The sequence below is a fragment of the Nilaparvata lugens genome, chromosome 3, assembly GCF_014356525.2.
Source record: "Nilaparvata lugens isolate BPH chromosome 3, ASM1435652v1, whole genome shotgun sequence".
NCBI lineage: Eukaryota > Metazoa > Arthropoda > Insecta > Hemiptera > Delphacidae > Nilaparvata > Nilaparvata lugens.
This window is the reverse complement of record NC_052506.1, coordinates 23,958,475-23,980,377: the sequence shown is the minus strand read 5'-3', so window position 1 is coordinate 23,980,377 and position 21,903 is coordinate 23,958,475. Positions and strand designations below refer to the sequence as shown.

Genomic DNA, 21,903 nt, shown 5'->3' with positions numbered 1-21,903 from the left:
ACATAAGGTGCTCTTTTATTTTAAACAATTAGTTTCGAAATTTTTATTTTTAAATGGCCTAAGGCCGTAACTATCTGTTTGAAATGTTAATATAATCATTTAAATAAATATGTACTTCATGTTTCTATATTGTTTTTAATAATATTTTTAAAGAAGTAGCCCATACAAGTGAAGTTATTTTATCAATATTAAGGTTCACTGGGCAGATTCTTCTGATCCTCAACATTTTCTTATGATAATCATGGTTTGTAACATCGTATAAGCCAAATTACTTGGATTGAGATGATTGAGAGTTGTCTATACTAGATTTTTATTGCGAAACAATCAAAACCAGATTAAGCCCTCTTTTGAGCTTTCAATGACATGTGATCTCCAATAATTAATAGTTTTCAACACTTCTGAGATATCATACAAAGAATACATGCTGCTCCAAGAAAATCAGGAGTAGTTTGCGTTGCAATGTTATTTCAGTAGCATTTTTATTTCTGAGGAAATGCTCCATTGAATACTCACTCCATCCAAGTGAGTTATTCCCAATCTGTTCACTTGGCATAGAGAATGCAGTAAAATACAGAAATATAATGTATTAAGAGTTTGTAGATCCATTTATCTATTGATTATAGCCACACAGTCTATTATTTATTATGAATCCTTCCTCCAAAACCTTCTCGTGAATAAATAAAAAAAAGCTGAGCTTTAGTGTTTACGAGTTTGTGTTTCTTGAATAGTTCCAAATTTTCTTAAATAACTCAATATTATTTGTTGAAAGTTGTAATTGAGTGGAATATTTCTAATTAATTTATCAATTTAAGTCATCTAAATTCAAAATTTATAGTTTTAATGTTTATTTTGGACCAAAATTTTATATAAATTGTACACGTGAAATTCTAACCTTATCTTGGACTTTGTCACCTATAAATTTGGAAGAAAAATAGCACAAGGACTACCTTTTTATTTTATCTTTCAATTTTATTACATTAGTGTCATTTTCATTGTAAATAAATAAATAAATAAATGCTATAGGTTCTTCAAGACCTGGCATGTAATAAATAGCCTTAATTAATCATTAAAACAATCAATTGTAGAAATCAGGAAAGTTTCTAAAACTTTTTTTCGAAGATAGCTCCATGAGATCTACATTATCCATCCAATTCATAGGAAACTCAATAAAATATTTTGTGAAGCCTAAGATGCTATCACTTGTTTTCATAATTCACATAATAAATTCAAACGCAAGTTATCAACTATGTTGTCAACCTGCCTGAGGCAAGGTTTACCTACAAATTCAAAAAAGGTATCATCGTCATCTTCATTATGAGAGCCCTCTATAGTGGAATAGTCCAACTTGAGTCTGTGTGTCATTACAAACCATCAACATCACTGTTTCATTACAATTATTCGTTTGAATTTTAATAAAAAACACAAATTGTGTTTCAAAAGGTAAATAAGAAATAGACACAGAAAAAGAGTACTTTGTCAGCTTTCTCCTCCAGTTTGAACGATGAATACTAATCGCAGAGAATATTATATTCAGCTTATACAGTAGACCAGAATTATTATCATTGAGAAAATATACCGTTGAGACAAAGAGGGAGATACCATTGCATTATTTGTCTCTGATATTATCCAGCTTATAGAGTAGACAGATAATATTTATTCAGTCTATGTAGAGTAGACATCCAATCAAATCCAACCATTCTTTACATGATACTCCACAGTAACGGAGATCTTAGATGAGGAGTATGGATTCCACAATGTACAATGTAGCATCCTAATTCAAATCCGCTTCATTTGCCGTCTGAAAATACGAAAATGCGATTGAAAAGGACGAAGGAAACGAATGATTGGTTAAAAGAAAAACGCCAGCCGAGTGTGTCAGTGGCAGGCTGCTTAATTAAAGCACAATCGGATGTCGGCGAATGGAGGAAGAGGGAGAGTGAGAGAGAGGGTTTAAATAAGGATAATACACGGATGGAATTGAAAGCAGAGACAAATAACTCTTTCTGTAAAGTGGAAACGCGGCACTGGGAGTAGCGACTTATAGAATTAATGTTTCAATTCCGGTTATGAATGGAAAAGGGAAGGAAGGATGTGCCTTTGAAGCTGGAATAAAATCAGTTAGGCAAGGGAGAATGCACATTGGAGGGAGTGAGAGTGAGTCACTGAGTGAGAGAAGAAAAAAAGAGAAAATTTTATAGCACAGGCGTTTTGTCCCTAAGTCGCTCAACTAACTGGCGCCATGTACGCCCACGTATGATTGTACAGATTTTGAATTTAAATAAAAATATAAATATAATATCAATTATCATGACTTGATAAAGGCATTATATAGCCAAAACATGTGATTAAATAATTATAAAAAGGGTATTCAGATTTATATTTTTATTTGTATTTAAAAGTAGCTCTAATGAAAAAAGACGGATTTTGAATAGTTTGAATGTTTATTCGATAGGATTGTACTAGTTTTCAAACTCGAGTCAGCAAATGAGTAATTGGGTATTTGTCACTGAAGTGTGAATAGTAACAAGCATTATGATTACAAACGGATCATGTCTACAAGAATGCATTTAATTTCTGTCATCAATATAATTAATGACAGAATATTGATAACAGTTATGAATATAATAACACTTATTGGCAGCACTGCAAATAAAATATATCTGGTTCAAACTCTTAGGAAATAAACACGTGGATTTTGAAAATAAATTTTACTGCATTCATCGATATTATTATAAAACAATAGCAATGAAAATTCAACTGTTACTATAGTAATCAAACAGTGTTTTCTAAAGTGTCTCTTGATTCTTATTACTGTACAAATAAGGCACCTTCATCATTGCCAATTACTGTGAAATATATTCTTTCGATTCATCAAGAGCATAGAATTTACGATATTTGCCATACAGATTGAAATTAGTACTTCTTTTCAACAGTTACTCAATATAATGACAGAGATTGATATAATCCTACGAATCACATTTCAGAGTTGATGATAGATGGCATACTCCATGGTCATTAATATGAGAGTTTTCCAATCAATAAAAAAAATTGTGACGAAAATTGAAGTTCTCATTTTCAATAATTATTTTAGTTTTCATGACTGATATTTGTTGGGCCATCAATTGAATTACAATCAGCCAAGAATAAAAAATATAGAACATTTAATATTCAAGTACTTTACCAATGAATTTCAAAAGAGATAATCAAGAGAGAAATAATAATAATTGAGATGACTAGATCGAATAGTAAGAGTGAATAGAGAAGCTCCAATTATATTTTCAACAAAAAGTATAAGTTGTAAGGAATGAGAAATTGAGATTATTTCACAATTAAAAAAAATATTACAAACCAAATCTGAATATTGAATGATATTAACACTTCCACTGCTGATAAGCTCTCAATATCATAGCTGATTAAAGCTCAAACATAGAACTCTTCAAAGTGAAAATGTCTTGAACAGAAATCTTTCAGTGAAATATGTCCCAGTTGAAGTTTTTCAAGCATTAAATTATAGAAAAGATGCATCTCTCTATTTCAAATCAGACCCAAAGAATAGATACGGAATGAAATTGTATTGTTGTTCAGTGTTTTCAATACTTTCAACTGATATCAGTTTAGTTCAGGATTTTAAACTGAACATATCATTTGATATGATTTGAGAGAGAGAAAGAGCCACCAAGATCTATGCAATTATGATAGAATATCATTCAAAGTATCGCAAATATCCATTCATTCTCCAGTTTTCGCATAAATATCATGAGAGTCTCTTCTTGTTTGTAGGAATATGCTTTTCATGTTGGTTAACGGTTCGTGTTCTAAAGAATCCTCGTGGAATTCAGGTGGCGTGTTCTCATAGAGAACCAGCCTATAGAACAAACTCATCAGGAGGCCACCACCCATCGGTCCTGCCCAGTATACCTGGAATCAAGAAACAAAGAAATCAAGTAAATATAAGTTATTTTGACTTTTTGATTTACCAATGTGGATACTATTTGTTTCATAATATGTAGAAAATATAAAAATAATATTGAGACTTGACTTTTACATCAATATCGGTAACTACAGTGAAACTCTTCTGTAAATTTGTAAATCTCTTAACAAAAATAACATAGTTCAGATATTTTCAAATTCACTACGATTGGTAGTGATCTGAATAATTAAGAGTTGTAACAGACAGTAACATTATAAAGAATCAAATTCTTATCGGAATTTCACCATTCTTAAGATTTGTCATGGATTCTTGAAACGCCTTCAAAAGATTAAATTGTTTTTTTTTTTGTAATAATTAATAAAATAGAAATGTCGATTATTGATCACTGAATTATTATTAATTGATAGCTGGGATCAAATCCAATAAATTCCACAAAACCAGACATGATATTTTGGTAATTTAGAAAGAACCGATTGACACTCACCCAGAGGTTATTGAAGTTTCCAAATAACAAAGCAGGAGCTAAACTTCGAGCTGGGTTCATGCTGCATCCTGTTAATTTACGCTGAAAAACAAAAGGAAAACTTAATTTTAGACAAACTATTTATGTTCATAGCTTCAAACGAATTATTTACATTGTTATGATGATATTTTGATGATTTATCACTATACTTTCAACTACTACTACTATAATAATAATAATGATGAATAATAATAAATTCAAATGAATATTAATTCAAATGATAATGACATATCTTTTGGGTTGGACAGGTGTGCAGTAATTTATCTCCTGAAAGGAAGGTTACCGGGCCTGACGCAGGAAATGGAGCTTATTGATGGTAGCATATTAAGAGCCCTGAGAGCTGGAGAGTCATACCATTTGATCAGAATCAATCCCAGGATACTGTAAAAATAAAGATGGCTCTCTGCAGTGAGTATAAGAGGAGACTCTGGAGGCTCTGGTCATCTGAGTTATCTGGCAAGTATAAAGTTGAAGCCACCAACATGCTCGTTGTGCCAATTCTCACCTACTCTTTTGAAGTGGTTAGGTGGAATCGAAATGAGCTTCAGGACCTGGACAGGGAAACCCGAAAAAGGATGCACATGGAGAGAAGTTTACATCCCCGCTCTTCTGTTGCCCGAATATACCTGCCAAGGTATGAAGGGGGCAGAGGTCAACTTGGTTTGGAGAATATGCACAACAGGGTGGCCTTACAGTTCGCCTGCAGCATACAGAGATGCTCTGATCCCCTTATGCAGCTGGTCCATGACCATTAAGTTGCAGGGGTTGGGACTTCCTATATAAGGCAGCACAGCATGCAGCAGATACCCTTGGTCTCAATTTTTGCACCGATAGGGAGGAAGAGCATGAGCCTAATTAGCTCAGGGCTAGAATAAAGACTGCTGAGTCCAGACTCCTGTTGCAGCAGCATAAGGACAAGTTCTTGCATGGTGTCTTCTACAGGCATGTTGAGGAGCAAGGCTTGATCAAGCCACTGACTTTTGCTTTTATAAAGTCAGCAGCCCTAAGATATTATGAGACTGAGGGTTTCATACTGGCATGTCAAGATGGTGTCATCAACACATTGTCATATCGCAGCAGAGTAATGCACATGGATGTTCCTGATATCAGTTGCAGGAAGTGCCATAGAGCACCAGAGACGATCATGCACATCCTGTCTTCTTGTTCTGTGCATGCAACTGCAGGCTACATCCATCGACATAATGCTGATCTACGAGTGCTCTATTACCATCTTAAGGTGTGTACAGATATGCGCGCCTCCAACACGCTCCCCGCACGCTCCACACTCGCACCACAATCGCTCCGATCATGAATGTTACGCGAGATGTTATGCAAGGGTTCGATTGAGGTTCGAAGGATGATCGATCTGCTCTTTTCTTATTGTTGACTTCGCTACAACCTAACCTCACAAATGTGGAACGTTCAATCTAGCTAATCAGGTGACAAAACTAAATAAAATATTCTGACGAGGGGATTGCTGGGTAGCCTAATAATATATTATGTTTATATAATAAATTTATAATGAATATTATGATTATTTCATTCATTTTAATGTTCAATTATAAAAGGTAATGTCTGTCAATGTTTCAAAAGGTGAAGAGCTTTGACCACGCATGCGCAACTATTGGTTAGTTCAACTAGGAGCTTGCCAAGCTCGACCTCTGTTACACGCTCTTCTCGCGTTCCACTCTTGCTCCCCGGTCGATCATCAATCACTCTGCTCGAGTGACATTCGATCGCGGAGCGAAAGTCTTTACGCACCTTAAGACACTCATTTGGTATCGACAAAATACCAGTGTTGCCTTATGCCCCAGCGGAGATTGAGTCTGTTGTGGGGAATGAGAGGTGCCGAATTTATTGGAATTACTCATTCTCCACCACCAGGCTTTTAAGAGCCACAAAGCCTGATGTTGTCCTATTTGACTTTACTTTGAAGACAATGTATGTCATTGAGTTTTCAGCACCAGCTGAGGGCAACATTGTCACCAAAGAGGAGGAAAAACAGACAAAATATCATGACTTACTAATAGAGCTGCGCAGGCTAAACCCAGGCTACTCTGTGAGAATGGTGGTGTTGATTATAGGTGTACTAGGGGGCATGAGACCCTCATTTTTGGCCAACCTTAGAACGATTCCAGCCTGTGAGAGACCTGCTACTGTACTTGCAGGTCAGATGCAGAAGGCATCATTCATGGTTCACGTCTACTCCGAGCGAATGATTTAATGGTAATGGACCCAGTATGATTGTTTACCACATGGACATGTGGAGCAGTCACTCTGGTAAAATCGCTTGTCACTCTTCCTTGGGGGTCGGAGCCAAGGGAAAGGGTGGTTAAGCAAAATCTCAAACAGGAATAATAATAATAATAATAGTAATAATAATAATAATAATAATAATAATAGTAATAATAATAATAATAATAATAAGTCCCCATGTGGGTGGGGGGCAATTGAGTCAAACACATGGACTCAGTATCAAGTTGACTAGAATGGCACCCACAGTATCCCCTGCTTGATATCGTAAGAGGCGACTAAAAGGGGACCCTCCTCTTCTTCCAAAGCCCTTATTTCGTTCTTCCTTCATCTTCTTCAACATGCTTTGGATCTGTCTTATCTCTAGAATGACAGTTTTTCCACTGACTTTGCTGTTTGTCATTCTTTCTTATCACTCGTCTTACATCTTTCTCTCTGACCTTACTTGGCCAAACTCTTGTATTTCAAGCCCTGGCCCTTAAGATTGCTAGTGGACCTGTGGGCTTATTTCAATTTTAATTTTTCTGATTGTAGTGTGGAGTGGAAAAGCTGTCAGTTGGGTTTGCGGCCCCCTGGTGGTATAGAAGAGTTGCATCTAGACAAGGAAGTAATAGAACTCGGGAGGTGAGGGGGGATCAGGCTGACCCCCTTCGGACACCTCATGGACAGTCTGGCACGGAGGAAGGTGGACCAAGTGGTACCCCTCTTGTGCAAGGTACCACAAGGCCCCGGACATACAATTTGAGACATGGTAATGGAATAGTTGAACCTGTACCTGTTAGTAATGAACCTGATCAGGGCTTGGAGGAGGTGGTGCCTCCCCCCGCCCAGGTCAGGGTACCGCAGCCAGTGAATAGACCGAGAAGGATGAAGTGGAGCAGAGATATGAATGTATGTGCTATCCGGGCCTACTATCTGGCTATAAAAGCTGAAACTGATCATACTCAATATAGGGAAAGGCTGTTGCAGTGTTGGCGTGAGCTTCTACCGGAGTCTGAACTCTCAGCCCAGAGAATATCTAATCAAGTTAGAGTGATAATGTGCAGGAAATTTCTCTCAGATGCTGACCTAGCCAACATAAAACAAGAGGTCTTGCAACAATTGAATGGTGAGGAAAATCATGAAAATTTACTTGATGAGGCATTAGTTCTTGAGGATGCAGTACAAGAGAATGCTGATGTGGATACTAACATTGCAGTGAATGCTGAGGAGGTAGTAGCCCCTGTGACTGAGGCACTCGAAATTGATGAAGGTAGAGTTGAGGAGGAATTGCTGAGTAATGTTCATAAGTTAGCAGGAATTGCAATGGAATGTCGAAATCAGATAAAAAAGATTCCATATAACAGAAAGGCATTCAGTGTTGTTAAGACTGTAGATAGGATACTTGCAAGACATGTTAATGAGATAACTGACATTAGCCAGGTGACACATTGAATCTATTGTGGGGCATTGACTGTGCTACAGGAGCTGAGAAATTAAACTGGTACCAAGGGTTAAGAAAAGTAGCTCTTCTGAACAACAGTGCAAGTCAAAGTGGAAAATACGACTTGAAAAGAAGATAAGTGACTTGAGAAAACGTATTGGGATAGTCACAAGCTATTTGCAAAACCCTGGTAGAGCTTCAAACAAACAGAAGACTCAAATAGATGGAATCATTGTGCAGTATGTTGGATTTATTCAGAAAAGCAAGTTGCATGAAACACTGAAGTTGCATATGGACCTGTGGAAACAGAAGCTGGCAGTGTTAGCAAACCGATGTCGCAGGTACACACAAGCTGAGGATAGAAGGCACCAAGCAGCCTCATTCGCAAATAATGAGAGTGAATTCTACAAGAGACTGAATGGAGGTGTTGGAAAAGTAAAGCATCCAAGTGCAGAGGCATTGGAATACTTCTGGAAGTCTGTTTGGGAAAGGCCAGCTGTGCATGAGGAAGATGCGTACTGGATGAGGCAGGTGGAGAATGAAGCGAGGGAGATACCTGTCATGGCAGAATGTATAATCAGGCCAGAAGATGTTGCTTTGGCAGCAAAGAAAGCACACAACTGGAAGGCACCTGGACCTGATGGAATTCAAAACTATTGGCTCAAAAATTTTTCAAGCCTCCATCCTGTTGTTGCAAAGTGCTTCGATGACCTTCTAAATTCCGAGTCAGAGATTCCAGCAGGCTTGACCTATATGATACCTAAGAAAGACGGTGAACTCGGTCCCAAAGATTACAGGCCCATCACCTGCTTGAATAGTGTATACAAGCTTTTGACCTCCATTATCACCACAAAAATTGAGAAGCATATTACAGATAACTGTATAATTGCCCCAGAACAACTTGGGTGCAAGAAGGGAGCAAAAGGATGTAAGGAGTTGCTAGTTGTTGACTCCTTCATTGCTGGTCAGGCGAGTGCTAAGCAGAGGAATCTATCCATTGCCTGGATAGATTATGCAAAAGCCTTTGACTCCGTCCCACACAGTTGGCTGGTGCATGTTCTCCAACTTTATAAAGTCTGTTCAGGTATTGTCAACTTTTTGAAGCTAGCCATGACTGAGTGTAGTGTCAGGCTGTGTATTGGGGATGGAGTGAATCAATTTCAAACAGGTGCTATCAAGGTTGTCAGAGGAATTTACCAGGGTGACAGTCTAAGCCCTCTCTGGTTCTGCCTGGCCTTAAATCCTCTTAGTTTGTTGCTAAGAAATTCCCCATATGGATATAAGCTCAATGTTTCAAGAGAGCTTACAGTATCACACAGTTTCTATATGGATGACCTGAAAATTTATGCCAAGTCACCAGAGCAGCTTGAGAATTTGCTTCAGCTAGTCACTACTTTCAGCCAGAGTATCAAAATGAAATTAGGATTGGAGAAGTGTTCAGTACTGCATGTGAAGAAAGGTAAAGTAGTAAATACAGCAGAAGGGATGTTGACTCTGGAAAATGAAATAGGGCAGTTGCAAATAGGACAGACATATAAATACTTGGGACTCCACCAGCATTTGAAAATCTCCCGTGTTGAAGTGTTCAGCCACTTGGAAATTGAATTTAAGAGAAGACTAAGTAAAGTCATGAAATCTAAATTGCCTTCAAAGCATCTGATTAACGCAATAAATTCTTGGGTTATTCCATCTCTAACCTACAGTTTTGGTGTTCTGAAGTGGTCTGACACTCGTCTGGAACAAATGGACAGGCTTGTGAGGACTCAAATGACGAAAAACAGGGTGCATCACCCAAGATCATCGATGAGTCGTCTATATATGCCAAGGAAGCTGGGTGGCAGGGGCTTGTCCAGGGTTTCAGATCTGTGTGCAAAACAAGAAAAAAGACTAAGAGAGTATTTCATTTCTGCTAACACAAATCTCCTCAGGGAAGTGTGCCGACTGGATGAAAATTATACTGCACTTAACCTGAGGAATCCTAATGGTCGAGAGCCCTTGACAGTGCATGATTACAAGGCAGAATGGCAACAGAGGGAACTGCATGGGCGCTACTGTAAGCATCTGAACTCTGATCATAATAATCATGACCTTTCAAACAGGTGGCTGACAGATGGAAGTCTTTTCCCAGAAACAGAAGGCTTTATAATTGCTATACAGGATCAGGTTGTCGCTACCAATGCCTATAGAAGACATATCATCAGAGATCTGAGCATAAGTGATAAATGCAGGCTTTGTAACGCTGCAGTAGAAAGTATTCAGCACATAGTTTCAGGCTGCTCAATATTGGCACCAAAAGAGTATTTGAGGCGACATAATAATGTTGCAAAAATAGTGCACCTGAAATTGGAGCAGGAATTTGACTTCTTTGAAGAAATGCCCCCATACTATTCTTACTCTCCTCCTGCATTTATTGAGAGAAACCAGATTAAGATCTATTGGGATGTTCAAATGATCACTGACAGGCAAGTCATTCATAACAAGCCTGACATCCTAATGTTAAACATGAATCAAAAAGAAGCCTTGATAATTGATGTAGTCATACCAGCAGATGAAAATTGTCAAATAACAAGAGGTGAGAAATTGAGGAAGTATCAAGAGCTAGCACTTGAGCTCAAAGATATGTATGGGCTCAATAATGTTAGAATAATCCCAATCGTAATATCTGTGAATGGTCTGGTTCTTAATTCAACAGTGGAGAGCTGTAAGGCTATTAATGTCTCAGAAACTCTGGTAGGGAAAATGCAGAAGTCTGTTCTGCTTGATACAGCTCGCATAGTACGCCAAACGCTCCAACATATTTGGTAAAATATTCTACTTTGGTAAATAATGCCAAGAGGTTGCATAAATTTTGCCCCTCTTCGCATAAGCTATCCGCAACTGCGTGAAAAAGAGAATAATAATAATAATAATAATAATAATAATAATAATGATAATATTAATAATAATATCGAGTGAAATAGCTGGCTTAGGTCTGTGTCAGAGTTTTCAGATCACAGCTGATCAATTTCAGGGCCTCTGACTTAACCTAACGACAACTTTTCAGGCGTATAAGAGATATTAGGATATTTATTTGAAAATTTGCTTGTATAACAAATTAACGATCAATCTTTTCAATATTCGGATTCCAAAACCATTGTAAAGGCCATCATCACCCGAATTATTCGAGAAATATATTCAGAACCTTATCATTGCTGTACAATTTGAGAAGTATCAATGAAATTGCAAGAAGATATTCTCAAATTGACTCAATAATATCGTACTGACTGATCAATATTGAGAGTTCATACTTTCAAAACATATTATCTCCCTTAATTAATTAAATTCACTAGAATGGAACTTGATGAATATTGAATTCTATGAAACTAGTTTTGGAACAACTCTATAATTCAACCACAAAACTTGGTAAAAGACAACTAACAACTGATCTATACAGTTTGGGATTGAACCTTTGTTGTCCAAAATAGAAATGTTTTGATATTATTCTCACTTTGGATTGGTAAAAAAAAAGTCAATCAAATTCTTTCGTGAAAAAAGTATTTGGAAAAGTCAATCTGTCGTAACTTTACTGTGCTATTACTGATATTTAAAGTGAATTGACTGTCGGAGATATGACATCACATTGCAATAATATTATTGTTGAAGGAAGAATCTGTAGACATCATTACTTGTTCCATTATTTATTGTACAAAACATTATAATCGTAATATAATAATTATGACCATGGAGAAAAAACTGGGCTAATCCTTTACCATTTCTCTCAAAATGTTGAAAAAAATTTAATGTTATCCAAAGTATTATGAAGTTATAAATCGCACATCACTGCTTCGCCACTCAATTCTCGATCCAGGAATTGTTATTTTGAATTTTGAAGGCTAACGTGAAGCCGTGTCCACACTGAACAAATGTTCGACAAACATGTTTGTTGGAACAGTTTGGGCTGATTTTATTATGTTATATGTTTGAACGTAATATTCAAATATCAAATAATGTTTGCCCGTGACCAGTGTGGACGCGTCACCAAACAAATTATTTGTAAGTGGGGGAAACAGATTTTTATGTTTTACAGCAAACACTGAAAATGTTTGAAAAAACAGTCATTTTTTGTTTGACAAACAATTATTGTCCAAACTTTTTGAAATGTTTGACCCTGAGCCCGTCAACAAACATGTTGGTCGAACATTTGTTTCATGTGGACACTGCTTAAATAGAATAAATGAATTATAGTCCAGTAATGAATTATATTAATTATACTACTGAGAACAATGAATTGATTGATTGTCAATCGAGTTATCGTAAAAGACCAGCGATTGTAAGAGCAATAATAACACTCTCAGATCCAATAGGAAACGAATTGAGTCAGATGAATCCCAAATACTTGAATACTTTGGATAATCTATTTGAGAAATGGCTACCTCTGAGCGATTGTGAGTTAGATAATAGGAATTCGAAATATGAATAGATTAGACTTGCTTAAACACTAATTTACATTAAATGATGGTGTTGTCAATTATTCAACAAATTTTAAGAAGTATTAGAAATTAATCAATGAGATTAAAGATTGAATGCAATAAGAATAACGATGATATATTGATGATATATATTGTCATGTAACTTCATAAATCGGCGGTGTTTAAAGAAATAACTGTCGATTCTCTGAAAAGGATTCTCTGATCAACAGACGACCGGGAAAATGATCGGAGACGAATGAAATGAAATGAATTGAAAAATTGATAAAATAAGAATTAATTAGACAGATAATCACCCCAGCAATTGTGAGCGCAATGATAGCAATTCCGAATCTGATGGGAGACGAGTCGAGCTTGTTGGAGTTGCGGTGATCGAAAGAGCTACAGGCAAGCAGGGCCAGGATGCTGGTGAAGATGGCTTCAACTGCTACGCCTTTCAAAGGATCCACACCGGGGGCCAGTTGCGTCACACAGAACTCGCCGCTCAGGCTATCTGGCTGCATGAACTGTCAACGAAAAGAAGGTGAAAGTCGGTTGGAAGTATTACAAAGAATTATTTTAATACATTTTAGTATAATATATAGATATGTTTATTGATCACCGATAAAAACATGAGTTATACCATGAAAATAGGCCTGCTTGTAAGTACGTCTATGAAATTTTATTAAACTTAACCGTCATTAATAACATTGATCACGTCCGATGAGCGACCTCGAGTGAGCGATTTTGGAGGATAGCAGTCCAGTGAGCGATCCATTGTTCAGAATATCATTTGAATAAAATCATATGTAGTGCATGCAAAAAATAGTAACAGTAGACACAGTATTTCACACAAGCTAGATAGCCAAAGTTAGATACATTTCAAATTAGGAGTTCAAAACCAGAATAGAATGAATGGAGTACCTACAGTGAGGTCCACGTTATAATGACAGTGTGTGATTTGCAATGGTGTTGCTATCCTTGTCTATCGTTCAACAAAGCAGATGGCGCTATCTCTTTTACGCATTGTGATATTGCCACATCGTTCATCAATAATGTAGAAATTCAACTAATTTACAAAATATTTTATCTCAATCATGAAAATTCATTATTACATCTTTGAAAAATATATTTTCTTGGCAAATAAAATATGATTAACTATTTTCAACAATAATGAACAGTTAAATACATCAGATATACCAGTATCAGCTATTTGGATGGCAAGGATGAGATCTAGTAGCCCTTTTCTCCTATCTCCCTACACTGCCATTATAAGCTGGACCTCACTATACATATTATTGTCCATTACTATGTACATTGGTGATTGCAATATAATAGAGCTACAATATAATATTGTAGTTCTGATTCTTTGATTATACAGTATAGTGATATAAATAGTAATGTATATAGTACTGCTGATTGTTTGGATACATAAAATAAGTACAAAAACAATTTTTTCATGCAAGATTTCTTTGTGATAAATAAAAAGTGCCCCAAAAACCTCGTATTCAAACAGGCCAACTCGTAAGGGATATTGTATTTGAAAAAGCATTGTTGCTTCTATTGAATAACTCATTCCATTCAAATAGACTTTAGTTGATTTGATATAGTAATTACCAGTACAGCCTGCATCCCAATCAATCCACCAATGCATTGCGATAACACGTAGAGGACTGCTGAAATTGGCGACAATTTTCCCAGTACCAAGGCAGCTACTGTTACTGCAGGATTCACATGACCGCCCGAAATGTGAGCAACTGCCTGAAACATACAAAGCAATAAAAGCAATGATATTTCAATGCGGCAAAAAATTGACCACCAAGACTATAAAATAATAGATAGAGATATTCATTGAGCACCGATAACAACATGAGTTAGACCATAAAAAATAGGAATTGAAAGTACGTCTATAATATTTTATAAAACTTGACCGACATTAAATGTCACAACAATAATAATGAGCCGAAGATGTCCATGAATCATAGTTAAATACCGGCCAGGATAGCCGGGACGACTAAGGTGTTGCATCCTTCAGTCTGCTAGCGCTACCTGGTCGGGCGTTCGAATCCAGCTTAAAACATGAACTTTTATCATCTCATAAAACCATCCACGCACTTCTAAAAACCCACGCACAAGCTAAAAGCTCATGTGCCCATCATCCGGAAAAACGAATAAAAATAGACGTACTTACAGCCTGGCTATGAATCTACAGTATAATATCTAGTATGTAATATGGTTTCAATGAGCCGGCAACATTGTTATAGTAGATCTAGGTATCAATGTCTGTAGCTCTGTCAGTATCAATGAAAATTATTCTCAGTGTATTTTAGAAGGCAGAAAAAACTAAACAAATAAAAATAATTTGAAAAACACTAATGAAGCTTAAAACATCAATTTTCTTTCTCTCGGGCCCTCGCAGACCACTTCTAGAGCTTTCGCGGACCACTCATTGGGAACCACTGATGTAGACAAATAAAATGCAGAGAGACAAATTCCAATTTATTGTATTGCCTGTTCCAAATTATTGGATTGAACATTCAGTAATCTAATTTCGAAATAAATGTTCTGTGGCTCAATTGAATATAACAATTCATGAAATATTTAACCGTGATTAAGTGCTGATTAAAGACGTCTTGGCTTCTCTGATTGATTCTCTTCAATCCTGACTCCTGAGTACTGAACCCATAAAATGTTCGAATTGATCAATAGCTGTTGATACATGAATTTCGAGTTGCAATACTGAGCAATAATTACGAGCAGTGGTTAAGATTTGAAAAACACTAAATATGAATAATATTGGTTATGAATTAAGTGTTTTCTTTTCCAATTGCTTATATATTTATCAAAGTCATCAAGTATTATCATGGCTAGAACAATATCAATATCATGGCTTTTGTGCTATGCCTGTTGTTTTATCCCAATCATATTCATATGATTTGTAATTATATCAACGGATAAATAAATAAATAAATAAATAATTTGGCTCTTCAACAGTTCATATTCAATGTTGTGCTATACAATGTTTTCGTCATACTTATTGGCTGTTGAACAAATTATACTGTAGAAAAGAGAAACAATAATTCAAAGGCATTGTCCTAGAAGATGGGAAAAATCACAGAAAGTTCAAAGTAAGCGATTGGCTAAAAGAGGACACGCCCACAGTGAATGGTACAAAGACAGAATGTCGAAGTTGGAGGAGTGAATTCAGAACAAACTTCTAGGAAATTCCGATTTGTGGAAATGAAAAAAACAAAAAATTTTACCATCAAAGCAATGCTCATTGCAAATCCGAATGCTGTGGCAGCGTAGAGTAGTGACAGTTGGTGATTGGGTGCAACGGCAGAACACCCAACTATCATCACAACGGCGACTCCGATGCATTCCGCCAGGAGCGCTGATATCAGTCGGCGGCAGCTTTTCTTTCCTTTCAAATCCCAACAACCTGAAGAAAATAATGTTTCATTAAATAATTTGTCAAAAAAAAGAAAATCATTAAAAGTAGTCGACTGGAGCATTGCAGATTGTAGAAGTCTTTATTAGTTTAACCTTCTTTATAGTGAGGTATACATAACAATGGCAGTAGAGGAAGATAGAAGAACAGCGTTGACAACAGTATCTTCTCTTGATAACAAATTGAAATACAGAATACTGGATCGTTTACAATGAAACTATAAATAAGCTGAAATTATTATAACTATGAACAGTAGTGCTGATGATAGAGTAGAATACATGATGCATGTGGATAGTTTCCTCATTTTCAATTTATAAGTTCTCTTATTTGTGATATTTTTCTCGAATACAATTATTGACTATTCAATAACATTTCATTACTTCTCAAATAAAAATCGCTGTTCTCATTTAAATCAGATGTTTTCTCAATTATAGATGACTATTATCAAATAAAACTCATATATATTATATATTCTCAAATGAATTGATACTTTCTCAAATACAATTGTAAGAGGTGTAGATGTCACCTTATGATGATATATCTGATGTAATATCAACTGTTTCTCTTGTTTGAAATAATTAATTATTATAATTTGTAATGGTCCCATTACAAGGTAGTTGATTTATTTAAAGTTCCCGCTGAAGCCATCTGGTTTTTCTCCCTTTTAACTCTTTGTGGGAAATTTTCTTTAAATTTGTTGCCTGTCTGCCATGCCGACTGCATTGTTTGGGAGAACAGAGAGAATAGCTGGCGTCGTTTTTGGCTTGGGTTTTTGAATTCTAACCAATGTAGCTATGTTGTGTTGTTAAAGAACAGTTTTTCTTTCTTTTAGCATTCAAATTTTTGGCATTTTAACATGCCTATTTCTTTTACCTAATTATCTCGTTCACCTAGCTATTAATTTATGTCTCATTTGAGTAAATGCTCGTCTTTGCTAACGTTTGACTTTTGTACAAGCCAAGCTAACCAAACGCGTCTGTTACTTGTTTATTAAATCCGCAAAAGGTATGTACTAGCATAAGTATTTAAGTTAATTATTATTTGTAATAATTATACCAAAAATGGGAACATTGATTTCCATAGACTCTAAACAAGTAGTTATAGACCAATATATGGTTGCATATTCAATGTACGACAGGTTAGATTGTAGGTTTGCTGGTTAATTCGAAACTCCTTTTTGAACTCCTTAAAATTATTCCTTTTGAAAATATTTGTTTTTGTATTCCTATTGTTAAAGGAGTAGAAACTATTGTAGATTGTTTATTATTTTAAGCGGTCCACGACATGGGGATTCACGATCTCGGCGTACTGTCCGACACTCCACGAACTGGGCGACGTTCTGATTCTGACGTCACGGACGATCTGTTGGACGACGGGTGTACAATGGCATAACCATCTAATTTTGCCGAATGCTGTTGAACTACCAGAGTTTGTTACTCCCAATTGGAAAGTTCGCCGAATCGAGGTAATACATCTCCAATTTTTCTACCAACTGGAACAATCGGCGAATAGTGGGGGAAGTTATTCGTTTATCCTTGTCAGGTTGGGAATATAATAGTTTGTTCTCGATAATGAATTATTGTATTCCTTTCACTGTCCGTGTTGAGTCGGAAATGATCGAGCAGTGTATTTGAGGAACACTTGACCGCAACACTACTGGGGTGATGTTAGATGAACGAATTGGACTGCAACCTAATCACTAATTCACTGATTTGTATTTGAATCTTAGGTAATCCAAGTATCCCTTGAATAGTAATTTCTTTTATCTTTTATTTTTGAACTTGCATCAATTCTTTTATTGGATATTGAGTAATACTTGGGTGGACTTGCTTATAATCTGTTTTGGATTATTTTCCTTGTATTCAAGATCAATGTTGATCTTTTGGGGATTTCAGTTACGTACTGGGTATCCTTGGATCGCCTAGATTCTTTCCTTTTGAGATTGTCATTTTCAGGTTTTGAAACTTATTAAGTAGTGGTCAACGACTGTTGAAAATCATGTTTTGCCTTGTTCATAATAATTTTTTTTTAATATATATATTGGTAATTTATCCACCAAATGAGCGTCAGTGAATTTTAGATTGATTAGACCCCTTTCCCTAGGTTAGAAGTGGTCGGGCTGGATTCTTTCAAGTGATGAATCAATAACACTGTTCACACAAACATTTCTTAAGTGTGACAGTAAGCTGCGCCACTCTGCTCTTTTGGTAACTATACCAAATTTCCAAATTCTATATTTTTCAGACATAGCTTTTCAATATCCTTATTTCCAAATTTATTACTTAATATATTTGATTGATTCATTGCTTGCCAAGCATGACAGCTTGACCGCCAGTCTGACCTGAGGAATGTGGTTTGATTGTCGATCAATCACAGGTTAGGGTATTGTAGTCAGGTGTGGATAAATTTAAATTTCTGAGAGTGGAAATAATTTAATGCATCCATATTATCTTCATTTAGAGTATTGAGATAGACAATCATCATTGGTTATTTAGTATTGAAGATGCTTAGCATGGAAATGTTAATAATATTGACAGTACGGTTAGTTAATGTGCCTTACAAGATCTAAAATTTTAAGATAGAATCTTATACATGATAATTTTACTTTGTCCAATTTTGTACAATGTTGCATACCTTTTGTTGGATTCTGAGTTGAGTTTGAAGTATGAATTGAATTCAAGGTATGAAGTGACTTTGAATTTGAACTTTAAAGACTTGGTCTTAAAACACAACGATTTTGAAATTTTCTATTTGCCATTAATATTTTTATTTTCTTTTCAATTTTTTGTACTAGCTTGCTCTAGCTTGACAAGATGGAAACCAGCATCCCAAATATGTCCGGACAACCCTCAGATACCACCCAGGAAGTAAGGGATCAGACTGTTCAGGGAACAGAATCCACAGAGTCCCCATCAAGTATGTTTTGGGAAGTAAAACATGAGATAGAGGAGAAAATAGCTTCAGGTGGGGGAATGAGAGGTTGGTTAGCTCGAGCTATTAACCCTAATCATTTAGTAAAGTTTCAAATTCATTTTGAACTTAGAACCATGGGAATCCCCGGGGAGGAAATTGAACCTATGAGTGTAGATGTTCTACGTAAGAAGTATAGAGAGGTGCGAAAAGAGCATGGGGAGGGAGAAAGACAGTTACATAGGTATAATCACTCTGACGACTCTGCCAAGTCTGAATTAAGTCAAATAGACAATATTATAGGATGGATAGAGGGCTGGTGTGCTAGTTTAAGTGGGGACATGGAGGCCGAGAATAGGAAGGAGGTTTTCCTCAAAAGTATGTCCAATGTGTCCCACTGCACAAATAGAATTATCCACTTATTGACATTTGCCCGTTTTCAAAAGAAAGAGAGCTTGCTTTCAGATTTGGATCAACGTATAGAAAAAATACTAGGGATAGTTACATCATTGTCAAATTGGCATCCTGGACCTCCTAGCCGCGGAGCTTCACCAGTGCCGTATTCAACAGCCATGTCATCTTCAACGGTTCCTGAGGCTTCTGCAACTACTACTACTTTAGTGCTGCCTCCAACACAAAATTTGCAGAAAGTAGGCAGACCTGAAGTTGATATTCCTGTTGAGCCAGTTGGTCGTGCTCCTCTCAGGACAAATAATCCAAGGTTGACCTTGAACATTCCGCCTGCAGGTGCACATCAATTCATGCCAGTGCAACCTAGTCAATTCAACTTTAATCCAGCAATTTCCACAGGTGTCCCTCGTTTAGACCCAAGTGCATCTTCACCTTTTGGAAGTTTGTACAACAAATTACAGAATCCAGTTGAGTCTTTATTGAAAGAGTTACCTGTCACTGATGGATTGACAGTTGAGACTTTATTGAAATTCTTGGGAGTGGCATTGAAAATTAGAAGCCAATTTGGTGTAAGTAATTTGCATTTATTTCAGCTGTTGCAACCTTTTGCGGTAGGGCCTTTAGGGGAACGTTTGAATTTTGCAATCAATTCAAACATCAGCTTTGACCAATTTCACAAAGGTATTTTACAATATTTCATTCCTCAACGCTTGTTATCAGCCATTGAGAGAGAACGTTTTTATCGTTTACAGAGCTCACAGGAACCACTTTGCAGTTACATTGTTTCGATCAGGGAAGCTGCAAGTTTGCTCAGAATCAACTTATCTGAGACAGAAATAGTCCACACAATTTGTTCAGGCTTGAATCCTGCAGAAAGATCTCGTCTTATTTTCCAGGAAAGACCAACCACATTTCAAGCTTTAAATGAGATGAGTGTATTATCACAGAACCTGAGTTTTGCTGACAATGAGCGAGCCTATGTGGAGAGTTCAAGAATCGGTAGCGTCAGGCAGACCTCTATGGCTTATGGACACCAGGATAGGACCTGCTATGAATGTGGAAAGAGAGGTCACATTGCTATGAACTGTAGGTCAAAATCGGCACAACAACACGCTGGTACCTCCAACAATAAGCCTGATGTCAAGCAGCCTGGACCAAGCGCAGTTGGTGGAAGTGGAAAGGTAACTTGTTTTAATTGTAAGAAGGTAGGTCACTTTGCACGTGACTGTACATCAAAGAGGTCCTGACTAGTCAAGTCTTGTCTTGATGAAAATTCCAACTTTGAGTCCAAAAACAAATTGTTTACCAACTTGGAGGGATACAAGGGTAAACCCAGAAATAGAGTTATCTCTAAATATGGTCAGAGGAGCAGGCGTTTGGATAAGCGGCATCCTGCCAACCATAAGGCTAGAGTACTCATGAATGAAATCCTGCCTATAATTGTTTGTTTTTTGGGTTTAGGGGCTTTGGAAACACCAGCTTTGATTGATTCTGGTGCTGTTAGATCTATTATTTCTTCTTCTGTTCTGGATCAATTGTTAGCCAATGGTGACCACATTGTCTTCTCTGAAGAACATTTTGTCTGTACCACTGCAAATAAAAGCCCTCTTGTGTTGAGTAAGTCAGTCTCGATAAAAATCAGAATTGAAAACTTCACCTGGAATTTCAAATTTTTATTGCCGAAAATGTTGCCTTTCCTGTCATTCTAGGGTGTGATTTTATTAAGTTTTCCCAGCTGATTCCTAATCTTTTCAACAATTCCTATTTCTTTGGCTTCAAACCACGGATTAAATTCAACTTTGTCACGGAGTGGAGATCTTTGTTGTCACCACTGATTGCATCTATTGGAGTCCTTGATAGTAACAGTCCCTTGTCACAGGATGAGCAGTCCGGTTTAGATGAGGTTCTTGGTGATTTCCAGGATGTATTATCCAAAAGATTGGGTAAAACAAACTTGTTGGAGTATAAAATCCGTTTGACCTCAACTGAGCCTGTACGTCGCCCTCCATATCAGCTGAACCCAATCAAAAGGGAGATTGTTGATCAAAAGGTAAAGAAAATGTTGGAGGAAGGAGTAATTGAGAAGGCTGTTTCCAATTATTCAAGTCCATGTTTTCTGGTACCCAAAGGAGATAAGAATGACTCAGACAGCGAATCATGGCGGTTAGTGGTGGATTATCGATTTCTAAACAAACGTATCTCGTTAGATTCTGTGCCTCTTCCTAACATTGAAAGTGCCTTTCACAACTTCAATGGAGCCAAATTCTTTTCTGTACTGGATTTAAATTCTGCTTATTATCAGGTTCCTCTGCATGAGTCCAGTAGGGACTACACAACATTTTGTACCATGAGGGCAACCTACAGATTCTGTCGTGTGCCATTTGGACTGGCAGTTGGTTCACAAATTTTGTCCAGTGTTCTGGATGAATTGTTTGAAGAAGAAAATATAAATTTGTTTTCCATTATCTCGACGATATTGTCATCTATTCAAAAGATTTTTCAGATCATTTGTCTCACATCCGGATTGTGCTATCAAAATTGCGGCAAGCTGGATTC

The 21,903-nt window shown here is 36.6% G+C and overlaps 1 protein-coding gene across 2 annotated transcripts in view; it reads right to left on the bottom strand.

Moving 5' to 3' along the window:
• Nucleotides 1–2,213: 2,213 nt before the first annotated feature.
• Nucleotides 2,214–21,903, bottom strand: part of LOC111056774 (aquaporin AQPcic) — a 38,834-nt gene continuing 19,144 nt past the window's right edge. Inside the window, exons 2-6 of one of the 2 annotated variants that reach the window (XM_039423358.1) lie at nt 15,839–16,017; nt 14,193–14,336; nt 12,893–13,102; nt 4,416–4,496; nt 2,214–3,918 (exon numbers count right to left, since the gene is read on the bottom strand). In XM_039423358.1, coding sequence (XP_039279292.1) covers nt 3,730–3,918; nt 4,416–4,496; nt 12,893–13,102; nt 14,193–14,336; nt 15,839–15,934 — 720 coding nt within the window. In that variant the 5' untranslated portion in view covers nt 15,935–16,017 and the 3' untranslated portion in view covers nt 2,214–3,729. The remainder of the gene's footprint in view (nt 3,919–4,415; nt 4,497–12,892; nt 13,103–14,192; nt 14,337–15,838; nt 16,018–21,903) is intronic. The other variant, XM_039423357.1, reaches the window with a different exon arrangement.